General features: G+C 37.2%; 1 protein-coding gene across 1 annotated transcript in view; it reads left to right on the top strand.

Moving 5' to 3' along the window:
* GRM5 (glutamate metabotropic receptor 5) overlaps nt 1–13277 on the top strand; it is a 231498-nt gene that overhangs the window by 155484 nt on the left and 62737 nt on the right. The window contains 1 exon segment of the mRNA XM_032678605.1: nt 8077–8312. Within this exon segment, the coding sequence (XP_032534496.1) occupies nt 8077–8312 (236 nt within the window).

Raw genomic sequence — 13277 nt, forward strand, 5'->3', positions numbered from 1 at the left:
GCACAACATCATGTTAACCTTAGAGAAAATATATAATATGGGGAGGAGCTGCTGCAGGAACATCTCTTCCAGTTGATGGGTTGAATGTCCACTAGACTCCAGTTGCAGTTGGTTTAGCATTAGACCTCCCTCTGCTCCCATCTGCCACACAGGACTGGCAGCAGCCTAGAGGAGACAAATCCGCCATCCTAGGCAAGGAAACTCAAATTGTATCAATGAAGTGGTTATCAAGTGATGTCAAAAGGAGTCCTAGCTCTAAAACCATAAACTGTGGCACTTTAGTGGGATTTGGGTGTGTCAGAGACAACATGTACCTTTTTACTCTAAAAAATAAATCCGACACATTTTAATGAAGTGGAGAAAAAAACCCATTCAAATAATTTTCAGTAAATATATATTATCAGCATATATAGCATAGAAATTATTTTGGGTATGTCAGGTAGCTCTGTATGGAAAGCATTCTGTTATTTATGTCATGAAGAAATTTGTGCGCAAGACCAGTTTAAAATATATACATTCTCTCTTTACCATCTATTGCCATTTTTTATTTAAACAATCCAAATAAATTCTTAATACTGCTGATATGGTTTGAAGCTGGTTCCCTGCCAAGTCTCCAAACCTTACCACAAGAAGCATCCCCCTCCCCTTCAAACCTCAGAGAGAAGAGGAAAAAAAACCAAGAGAACCGAAACGAGAGAAAGACAGCTAAAGAAATATATATAAATATATTTACACTTATATTACAGTTATATAAAATTGAAATAGATACACAATTTCAGAAGGAAAAGGGAAAGGGAAGGGGGGAGGGAAAAAAAAGAACAAAGCCAAAATAAGATCAATAGCCCAAGATCTAGCAACTAAAAGAATTAGCAAAAGAATATCTTACTACTCTCCTTGAGACAACAGAAAGTCGCACTGGAACAACCTCCAGCAGCCCCTGTCTCCCAAGGTCAGCAGGGCCTTACCAGGACTCACTCCCCAACACGACAGACTCAACAGCAGGGAAACCTGCACCTCCAAAGCCACCAAAGGCCTCTTCTCCTTTCTTCTTATACTCTGGCTTACATAAAAATCGTAGGGAATATCAGGTAAATCTGGACACTTCCTTGGTTACAAACTGGTCACCAAGGAAAACATAAACTAAACTACCACAACTGCACACCTTTTAAGGAGTATACACACTTAACATGTGCATAGAAGGAAGAAAATGTACTCTTCGTATTTCCAAAAAACTTTGATAACTTGATAGTATATTCTTAATAATACCTGATAGATCTTGATAGTATATACCTAATACCTTGATAGCTTATCAATGCTTAACTTCTTTTGAAGTGAGCAGCTAACAAAAAGATCGCCAATGGCCAAAAATTCGTATTCACAATTCACTGTTTCTTAATTTATTAGTTAAAATAAATTGATGGTCAAATTTTCCCATAATAGTGACTGAAAAGAGTTGCAATAATTTCAGGGACTGCCAATTTGCACAGTGTACCTGGTTCTTCTGCCCCTTTTTATTATCCAACATATGGTCTTGCTAAATTTTAAAGCAGATTATACTTAACAGTCTTCAAATCATGGGTTTTGTGTCATTTTCTATACACTTGACTTTCAGAAAATAAAGTTCCAACTCTGTCAGGATATTGCATGAACAACATAAACATAATAAGTAGTGGCACTGTTCAGGGATACTTAAATCTGAAGCTGTCCTTGAAGGATGTTGTGGTACTGAATGGAAAAATAATTGATTATAGTACCTATTTAACCCCTTTATCAGCATAGGATTTTCTTCTTTGAAACTTTTTAGTCCAACTGGCCTTAAAAAATGGCAGAATTTCCCTACTTCCTTGGAAGGCTTCTCAAGAATCTGAAAATATTCACTGAAGTCAATATTATAAAAAAAATCTGAACCCCATAGTTGAGATTTAAGTAATGTCTTAAACAACATAGAAGACTTGTGACATTTAAAAGTAAAGTCTGTGTCCATTTAGTGTGTAGACATGTCAACTTGTGCAGTCACTTTGCTGTCATTCAAATCTGATGTCTTATCATTAACTAATTGGTATTAGAATTTCAGTTCCCATGCCCAAGGTGATTTGGACTACGAAAGTAACAAGTCTTACGCATAGGGACAATAATATGGAATTAATGCTATGGATATTCAGAACTGAACAAGTGGTCTTAAACTGCCAAACTTGTGTTTATTTCAGACTGTTGACCAATATGTTTAAAGTAGGGAATATAAAATCTCTTTTCTCTTTTAAAACCACAAAGGATTATCTCAATTAGACTGAGAGATAGTGTTATTTGGGGATTAGACCTAAAACCCTTCCTTTCACCCAAAAAAGAGAGATAAAAGTTTCATTTTCTTTCCTGCATACTCTGACTGTAAAATTGGAATACACACATAGCTATGTGTATAGTCAAACACATGATTTATCTTAAATTAATTTCTCTTATTTGTTGCTTCCCATAGCAACTGCAGAGAGAGAAAGAATACAATAACAAGAAAATAAGTAAGTTAAAACAGGAGAAGCTGGGAAAGCTGTGGGGGGTATTATTTTAATTCTTCACATATTTTCTCTAATCTGATGGGTTTTATAGAATCATCATTCCAAGAAATATATCAAATCTCAATACAAGCTAATGTATATGCAGGGCAGAATGGATGTCAAGAAGTTAAGTAGCCTACTGTTCTCTCTTCACCAAAGCAGGGACATTTATATCAGACAGATGATTTCCTATCTAATTCTCTGACACCCTTAAAAGTCTCTAAGCTATTTTTTATTGCAAGGAAACTTTCCTCGAGTCTAAAATGAGTCTTTTTCTTTTCAGTTTAAGCCCGGAGTGCTTACACGAAAAACAAATTATGAAGCTTTTGCTGTCACTTTTTAAGTACTTGAAGACAGACATCACAGCTCTCCCCTGGTATTCTGTTTGATTCTTTAGGCTATAAATCTTCAGCTAATTCAATCAAGCCTGTTTTCTAGATCCTCTTCACTCTTTTTGGTTGACTGTTTATCTCTGTCACTAACAAGTAGCCTTTCCTTTTGTGAAGTTTGATACTAAAAGCTCTCCTGGACTTGTCTCATCTGCCCATATTTTTCCATTCAGATGTTTAAAAGTAATTGTATATATAGTAATTATCTAAGAGATTGAATTATTTTATTGTGTTTGTACTTATTCAATAATAAATTTTGTAAATATTGATGCCTCTGTAATGTCATTTATTGGAATCTTACTATAATATACAACTGCGTTGTGATTTACTGCAAGTAAACTAAACAGACCTTTAACAAGGAACAGACCTCTTCCCCTCTGTTTGCTGAAGGATATTTTTAAACTAAAATCTCCATCACTCTGGCATATCCTTAAAAAACTGGTAGCTGTAACAATATACATTTGCAAAGAAATCTGATAATATGTAAAAAAAATAATGATAATGGCCCTGCTATTTCAGGTTCATCTCTTACTTGTATTGCAGCAGTAAAAGCAACTTTTACCTTTTTCTTCCTTCTGTGATTATTTTCTTTGGTGCACAATAAGTAATTTAAATTGTATTTTTTTTTTTCTTTTTTTTTTAGAAGCATCATTAATATTTATACATATTTTATTTTATGCAGTATGGTTATTTTCCTGTATCACACCACCAGTCTCTAAGGAAAACACACTAGACATTAGTCTGATGGGCAAGAATATAAACAAGGAAATATTGGATATGGGGGAAACATTTCATGATCCTGAAAAACAATTCCTCACTGTGTTTAATGCTGGTGTAATACTAAGAGCAGTCAGACCTGAACATGCCATAGTCCTCTTACCTTGTTGACAACTTTCTGGCCTGGCAAGCTGACGAATGAGATCTCTGAAGTTCTGTGTATACCTGACAAATGTCTCGGCAAGGGGCCTTTAGTTTTGGTGCTGCAGCTGTGCAACTATTTCTTTCACAGCAAGGTTTCTTCATGTGCAACTCTAAGTCTTTTAGGATGTCACTTTAGGGACATCTTAGGCCCTGTGCTCTTCAACATGTTCCTAAATGACCTGGATGTAGGACTGAAAGGGATACTAAGCAAGTTTGTAGATGACAAAAAACTGGGAGGAGCTGTTAATTCCCTCTAAGGCAGGGAGTCCCTGCAGAGACCTCGACAAATTAGGGGACTGGGCAATAACCAAACATATGAAGTTCAGCAAGGGAAAGTGCTGGATTCTACATCTGAGATGCAACCTCTGGTGTATGTACAGACTGGGAAATGAGGTGCTGGAAAGCAGTCCTGGTCAATGTCAAGTTGAATATGAGTCAGCAGTACCCTGGCAGCCAGGAGGGCCAACCATGTCCTGGGGGCATCAGGCAAAGCATTGCCAACCAGTGTAAGGAGGGGATTGTCCCAGTCTGCTCTGCACGGGTGCAGCCTCACCTTGAATATTGTGTGGAGTTTTGGGCACCACAATATAGGAAAGATATTAAGCTATTAAAGAGCATCCAAAGAAGGGTAACAAAGATGATGAAGGGCCTTGAGGGGAAGCCGTGTGAGGAGCGGCTGAGGTCTCTTGGTCTGTTCATCCTGGAGAGGAGGAGACCGAGGGGAGACCTCATTGCAGTCTACAACATCCTTGTGAAGGAAGACAAGGGGCAGGTACTGATCTCTCCTCTGTGGTGACCAGTGACAGGACCCAAGGGAACAGCCTGAATTTGTGTCAGAGGAAATTTAAGTTGGATATTAGAAAATGGTTCTTCACAGAGAAGTGGTTGAGCACTGGAACAGGCTCCCCAGGGAAGTGGTCACAGCACCAAGACTGACAGAGTTCAAGAAGCATTTGGATGATACTGTCAGGCACATGATACTGTCAGGTACATGATGGGACTCTTGAGGATGGTCCTGTGCAGGGCCAGGAGTTGGACTCAATAGTCCTTACGGGTCCCTTCCAACTCAACATATTCTCTGATTCTATGACACCTTCCCATTGGCTAAGAAGCAACACCTTCTATTTCTAATGATCGTATTCACATAGATCAGAATAAAATTAGAAACACAGTGCCCATGTAAGGGAGAAAACCTGAACTTGTGTAATTATCTGTTAAGGATATTCATGTCCTCTTTAATCTGTTTGGACTCTTTCAAGATTCTTACTGGAATACTGTTCCCCTGGACTTGCTTTACTACTTGTGAGGAAGCTATTCTTAACAACTTGCTCATCTAAATATCCTGTACATCCCACTGCTAACATAAACAACCATTTCTCTCACTAGCACACAGTCCTGCACTGCAGTAGCGCACATTGACACTTCAGTAGGTAAAAGTAGAGATTAAACTGGGCTTCATTCAGATTTCTTTGTCACAGCCAATTTCTGCTGCCGGAGCATCTTTCTTCAGTTGAGCAAGTAGATTTAGTGGTAGTGAATACCATTTTGAACCTTTCATAATGTAACAACCAGTGGAGTACAAAGTTATCACCAGCTCCTACAGTAAAATTAAGCCATTAGGAGTAGAAATAAGGTCTAAGGAGTGACAGACAGGACTATGAAAGTAAGCTGGTATTCCCCTCTCTGTCGTCTTCTCCCTCCTCTTCACACCCCTCAATGACTTCAGAGAATGTCACAGGTCTGCTCTTCCAAATATATCTATGTCATCCTGCCATCAACATCCTGTAAGTGCTGTTACTGTACTGTGGGTGCAGAATTTAAATATCACACACAGTATTTTTGCTTTTCTATATTCATTCTAGCCATTCTAGTACCTACTCCACTTTCACCAACCTTTAGATAGTAGTTTAGCATTTGCATTTACCCATTGTCCATCTGAGGCTTTGTTATCTCTACGTTGTTGTCTCTACAATACATTGAGTACATGTTTTATATAATATGCCTTTGGCCCAAGAAGCTAAGCTGAAATACTTATTTGAATGAGAAGCAACTCTGTTGAATTAAGAAGCTCTCCAGCATTAAAGTTGAGAAGAAGGGCTATGTAAGTTGAAGTTGTCATTTTCATCTTTTTTAATAATTTATAGTTATAAAATGGTATCTTCTTAAAGAAGATAACTATTCATAAAGTAATAATATAAATTTTATAGCACCCAGCTGGATTAGATCTACAAAACTGTTCCTTTGAAAAGGATAAAGAAATTAATTACAAGAGAACAGGCTTTTTTTTCTAAGTTTCTTATGAGGCAACTCCTAAATCTGGGACACTGAAATTCTACCCAGTTTAAAAAAAAAAAAAAATCCCACACTACAGAAAACCTATCACTTACTGCATTCAAGAACTTGTCAGGTTTTACGAGGGTGGATAAAACTGCTTAAAAACTTGCTGAAGATTGAGTGTTTTAAAGAAAAGGTTAAATCACTCATAAATTTCAAACACCTTCTCTGGCTTTTATCACAAAACAACCCATAAGTGGATCTGTCCAATAAATAGTCCTGGTGGAAGGTGGGGTGCATTTGCGTGACTGAGTCTCTTGAGTGTGATTGGGAACACTAACACTTGTGTTCATCCCTAAGCTTAAAGTCAAATTTTCCAAGGGCTGTATTCAAGCTGAACAGCAATGCTCATCTTTCTCCTTTTATGAATGTATATTTTACTTTTCTGTGTGGAGTAAATCAATGCATTTGAAATCTGAAGCATGTTTGATAGTTCCTTCATTTTCAATCCAGACATTGGATATTATTTTCCCCCTTGGTGTAGCTGCTATTTACTGACATTGCAGCTGTGCTAAGAAGACAAAGTCAAGAGTCCAGGCTTCAACAAAATAGTGTCTGTGCAGAAGTCACTCTCTGAGGTCTTAATTTTTGCACTGTGTGAGGACAGCTGAGTGCAGAGCACAGGGAATATGCTGGGGACCAAGTGACTGCCGCAGGATTCCTGCCTGCTCTGCAGTACAGAAGAAAATTTTAAGAGAGGCAGCAAACGATCAAAATAGAACAACAGATCCACACAGATAAAGGTCACCTACATCACTTACAGTATGAATAACTTAAAATAGGACTAGCTTTAAACAAACAATGAAGTTTTAAAATAAGACAGGTTAAATTTATTTTTCAACCTTTAATTATTCTACTTTTAGGATTTAAGAGTAGTCTCTATAGTCATTAACATAGAGAATTTTTAGAGGCCAATCTGAGATTTTTCTACAAGTCTTTAACTGTAATACTTGGAGCTTTTGAAAAACTTAAATATCATGTTCATGATAAAACAGCAGAAATCTGCAATGCTCTTTTTTTTTTTATGGAGTTGAGTGAAACTTCATAAAAGTCACTACGTCCAAGAAAATGCATTGTGAAACTAGGCAGAGGGGAATTACCCTGAGAATTTTGTGACATTTTTTTCAATTAGGTTTTCAGTCACTTCTGTCTTCTAGTGGTCAGAGTATTGCAAGCTGAAAGGTTAACAGAAGGGCATTAAAATTCTGTGTGCAGTACAGTATCATACAACCCCATAATGCCCCAGCTCAAGCAACCAAGAAACGGGAGTAACACCTGGATCTGCATGATACTCTGCCCAGCTTCATTACTCATGTCTGCAAGGAGGATTTACAGCTTCAGATGTGAAAAATGCTGTCTCTGAGCCCTGTGCAAGTGCTTCTGCTTGAGCAGGGTCAGCCTATTCAAAATTTGCTTCTGGCTCTTTGTGCCATGCTCCATCATGCAGTATGGACGGGGTCTGCAACACAGTCCTGTGCTTTGCACAGTAACAGATCATCTCCTTTCAGGTTAGAGTAGTATCAACCCAGTGTCAGAGAAACATTGAATCCAAGATTTTCTCCCCAGAGCTCAGTGAGGATTAGCATGACCCAGAGAAGCACTTATACACATCAGATTTCAGGATCTGTGTTTTTTAATGTTTTTTCAATTACCTGAAGTGGAGGATGTGGAATAGATAATTTAAGTAGAAAGTGACAATGTCAAGCAAATGTAAGAAAAGCACTAAATTCTTCTACTAGAAGAATTACAAGTGCTTTACTATACTCCACTCAGAACCACAGCTGTGGGTGTGTGCTCTTAGGCTCTGAATTTTAATGTCGAGGAAGCTCTTTTATTATTCCCTTGAATAGTTAATGTTGTGTCTTTTTCCTTTACCCCTGCAGTGATGGCTGGGCAGACAGGTATGATGTGACAGAAGGGTACCAGAATGAAGCAGTTGGTGGGATAACGATCAAGCTCCAATCTCCAGATGTGAAATGGTTCGACGATTACTACCTACAGCTTCGGCCAGAAACCAACCACAGGAATCCATGGTTTCAGGAATTTTGGCAGCACAGGTTCCAGTGCCGGTTGGAAGGGTTTCCTCAAGAGAACCCTAAATATAACAAGACTTGCACAAGTAAGTGAATTTATAACTTCTGCTGTATAAAACAATCTGACTGAAGGTCCTGTGTGAATAGCTCATGTTGGACTGATGCAGGCTTGTTTGGTGAAACAGTGAATGAGGTTGGAAGGAGGTAAGCTTTAATTGCAATACTTGCTCTTTTCAAAATATGAGAAGCACAAATTTAAAAACATTCAGGTTTCTAAAGAAAAAAAGGAATGGTGCCTCGGTACCTAACTGCTCTTTATATTTTAAAAACTTGATACTACTCCATCTCCATAGGCATGTAAACACTTTCAAAAAAAGTGTAATACAAAATTGAATGTGTCTTTTCTGAAACAGAGCTAATCATATTGCTTTGGCTCACATGAACGAGCTAATATACTAAAAGGTATCTGAAGTCCACGTGGTATTTGTGAACTTCAGACGGAAGACTAGGCCATTTTAAAGACTTCGTTAGGTTTTCTTTCAGCCATGGATGATTTCAGGAAACTTCAAAAAGCCATTTTGAGCTGATATTTTTCATTAAATTGTACTAATTTTAGCAAAAATTGCCACATTTTGTCACTTCTACACTGCAGAGCAAAACCCTTTTTTTTTCCCATATAGATGTGGCATGTTTTTCTGGGGTTTTCTTGTTTGTTTTTTTTTTATGACTTCTGTTAATTGCTCTTTATTTTGTGAGGTGCCAAGCAATACTAAGGTTACCCCTAAAAGTGGGATTCATCACCCAGTGTGCAATAAGTCAATCTCACACACAGATCCCAGATATTTATTTCATATTTGCACAAAGATGGGTGCTAGGTGGTAAATCCACAAAGCTATCATGCTCATTCTCAAAACTTTACTACATGTATGCTTTAGAAAACAAAGTACAATATTTACTTTTACTACATGTACGCTTTAGAAAACAAAGAAATCATGATTCATTGGTTACAATTTACCTAGTTCTCTTATCTAATTAGTATTTTACCTCATATTGGTTGAACGATTCTCCCACTTCTCATGCTAATTAGCCCGCATGCTCAGCCTTGGTGGTCAGTGGTCTCAAACTTCCCCTGCTGAAATTACCTTTTACCCAGTTGTCTTGGTGTGCAAGATGCAGACAGATCTGGGTAGCGGGAGACCAAGGCAAGAGGCCCTGAACCGGCACCAACCCCTTGCATTACAAAGGGCATGGGGACCTGTGGCTGCCAGCCACTTAACAAGAGACGCAGCAGGAGCCAGGGACTCAGGAAGAAGACTCCAGACTGTTTCAAAGGGGTCCTTTATTCAGGGTCCTTTCTTTGAGCCTAGGAGGCCAGTTTCGCTGATAAGGCAAGACCCTGTTTCACAAACCCCTTCTCATTCTCTGTAGCTCTCTGGGCAATTTTTAAACTATTTCTGACCCTTGAGATATCACTAAGACAATGGGTATCCTGACAGAGATGGGGCATAAGGTGCTGTGCTGGACATTAGTGCAACCACAGCTCTAATCTCCAAGGGGTCCTCCCTCCTAAAAATGTCAATATCTTCCACACATCAATGAGACCAAAAAAATGTCTTTAAGGATCAAAGTCTTGACTTTACACAACACAAACCCCAATGAAAGTCCCACTTAATGTTCTTAAGTCTTTCTTTTGACTTAGACAAGGTCACAGAGGAAGTTTGAGATGTAAACCTAATCTAGGAATCCCAAAATCTGTGTACACCTTCAACATTCGACTGACTTTTCTCCATTACTTTTGTTGTTCTACCCTTCCAACACAGTCTGACACAGGTTTTATTTGCATTATTGACATGTACTGCATATTGAGCAGCAAACTTCATTGATTTCCCCACGATAATGTATCTTTCCTGAGGTGTCAGTGCAGTGAGCATGGCTGGATGAGGGCTAATAAAGACTTGGTTTTTATCATTGTGCTGTGTAAGCAACAACATTTCAATTTGACTTTTCTGGGTTTCTTTTTTTACTTACTTTTTACCAACACTGCAAGAATCTAATTTATGTTTCATATGAAAGATCAGAAACTGTGAAATGTAGGTACCTTCAGTGTCTTTTATAGTGCCTAAAATACAATTCACCACCACAAAAAAATTATTGTGGGAGTGCAGGGGGATGTTGTCAATACATTAAGTCACCCAGTTGTGGATATAAGACAACTTAATCATAAAGCTTGAATAGCTCAGCATTAACAGCGCTCATGGCCGGCTCTTCCCACACAGAGCCGCAGTTTAAACAGCTTCCTAAAACCTGGGAATGACAAAACACAAAGAAATGTTCAAGAATACAAATCTTCTGATTTGCAAATCGTTAATAGAGAAAAGGACCATTTTCCCAGATAGATTGTTCTAATTGCTTTTTCTTCAGTTTTATTGTAATATTCATTGCCAGACCATGATGGCTAAAAGAATGAAAACCAGATAATAATACCTTCAATTCTTTCTTGTTGCTGTAGGATAAAAATGGTAATTCAGTTATGGAGTTCCCTGTGGAGTTCCCCAGGTTAACAACATTATGTTCAGCAATCAGTTAAAACTGCCCATTTACTCAAGGTTTTCACACAGGAAGTTTTTAATCATCATGTTACTTGGATTTATAGTTTTGATTTTTGTCTAAACTGTCTGCCAAAATTCATATGAAGGAAATTCGATGTTTGGCATGAAAGATGACATGCAGATTTACTTAATGACTTTTTTTCTATGTCTTAAGTGCTAGGACCCTTATCCTGTTTTTCTCATAATAGCTGCAAAACTAGGCAAGGATGTATGACAAAAGTGAAAAAACATTGAAGTTAGACAACTTTGCAGATTTACCACCAAGAAAGACACAAATATATTCACTGAGAATTGCAGGAGTGAAAGATTGCAATGCTGGGAGTTTAAGCTCAGAATTAACATGGATTTTTGAGACTGTTATGGTAGGTTTTGTTTCTACCTCATTTCCTATCTTCCATATGAATTTGAAAACCATGTCTTTATATAGATTCTTGTATTTATATTTGTTTTTTTCAAGCACTCAAAGTTTTGAGTCTTAAATTCCGTCACTGCAGACTTCACAGTTGTAAAGATGACACTTGCACTCGATGGTCACTACCATTCCACAGACTGTCCTGACAGTTTCTGCATGGTGATGAATATGTTGGTTCTGCTTCAGATTTCACCTGATAAGAAAACAGGACTGTATCCTTTAATTTATCTAACTGACTGCGTGCTCTTCTCCACAAACTGCATTAAAAAAAAAAAAAAAAAAAAAAAAAAGAGAGAAAAAGAAACAACCTACATAAAAAAATCAAGCTAAGGGTGTTTCTCAGGATTTCAATTAAAGAGATTAATTTTATTGATCGACGATGGAGAGAAATCAAAACCTATTTTTTGCACCAAAAGTCCAGCAATTCTTTACTTCTTGGCATAATGATAAAAAGATAAATATAAAGCTGATTGATGCTAATAGATCAGGTCACTATTAAATGAAGGTGTCTATATAAAAACCTATAACAATTATGCTAGTGGAAAAAAAATTAATTATTATCTTTAATCTGTTTGTGTTATCATGAAAACATAAGGAATAGTTAACAGTAAAAACAACTCATTTAAATAGCAAGAAGATAAGCACAGGAAGATATGGTTGAAATCTGAGTAATAACTGGCTTCACCTATGCACCAACTATGGATTTAGTTGTTTAAATCTCTTTATTTGCTTTGATGATGCCTGCCTAGTAGGATATTAGGCTAAGTTTATCTCTTTGATAAAAAATACATGAAGTCATAAACCAATGAAACCATCTCCACTGACTTGTGAGGTTTTTTTAACTTTTTAATATAAGCTATTCATAGACAGTTCCAGGCAGGTATTATTATAGAAAGAAGACATGATTTGGTAAGATATGTAAAACAAAATTATGAAATCAGTTAAACAAAGAGAATCCAAAAAAAATCCAAAGTAATTTTTATCTCCATTCATTTCTATCAAACAATAAAAAGTTTCCATCCCTTCACATACACTTGTTCACATTGAGATGAAAATTTCAATATCAAGCTCACTTTTCATTTGCAGATTTGAACACACTTACTTAATCCAAATGGGTGTCACTGCTGTTGTTAAGTACATTGATTTTCTTCCCAGCTGGAGCACACCAGAAAGTGAGAAGCTTACAGACTTATCTGACCTGATTTTCAGTGTGATCAGTTCCATGTCACAGGGGAGCTGCTACAAGCCACCTCTGAACAACAAGAGTCAGAACAAAGAATGTAAAATACATGTTTAAAAGGAAACATATAATGGCCTCCAGACACTAGATATTTTACAAGACTTCAATTTGTCTTCACCTCTGGCACCAGTCAGATTTTTTTTTTATTATCTAATATCCTAATTGAGTAAATTTTGTAAATAAGGGTGCCAGCTGATCTAGATGAGTAACTCCACTCAATGACCATCTTCAAAGTGCAAAAGGCTAATCCAACACTTTAGTATTGATTACCTTTAGACTTTGAAAACTAGATATTTATGTGCTTGCTTTCTTTAAGACAAGCATTCCACCAGAAATCAAATGCCTAGTACTTTTTCATCCTAGTGAGGGTGTTTTACAAATGCATCTTAACACAGAGCAGAAACAAAACCCAACATAAGCAAAGTATGTGGTGAAGATCTGGCTCAATGGACATTAGTGGAAAAAGCTGAATCTTCAAAGTCACCAGGCGAAAAAGCATATTTATTACATTTAGCAGTCTGTTGAATTGTTTATAGTGCCTCCACTGCTAAGTGACATAATTTTTCCCATGCTGTGTAAAAGCAGGAGGCATGGATGGAATGGCATTTTTTATGATGATATTCAAACACAGAGCAATACCAGAACACAGATCCCAAATATTGTGATTCAAGTGTAAGACAGTAAAGAGTAAATAAGTAGAGGATGATGCTGCTGAAGTAGTTCAGTACCTTATTTTGACTGACAGAGGTTACAGACTTCAGAAAAAAAATAGCAGTTTCATATAAAGGAA

The sequence above is a fragment of the Chiroxiphia lanceolata genome, chromosome 2 (genome assembly GCF_009829145.1).
Source record: "Chiroxiphia lanceolata isolate bChiLan1 chromosome 2, bChiLan1.pri, whole genome shotgun sequence".
Lineage (NCBI taxonomy): Eukaryota > Metazoa > Chordata > Aves > Passeriformes > Pipridae > Chiroxiphia > Chiroxiphia lanceolata.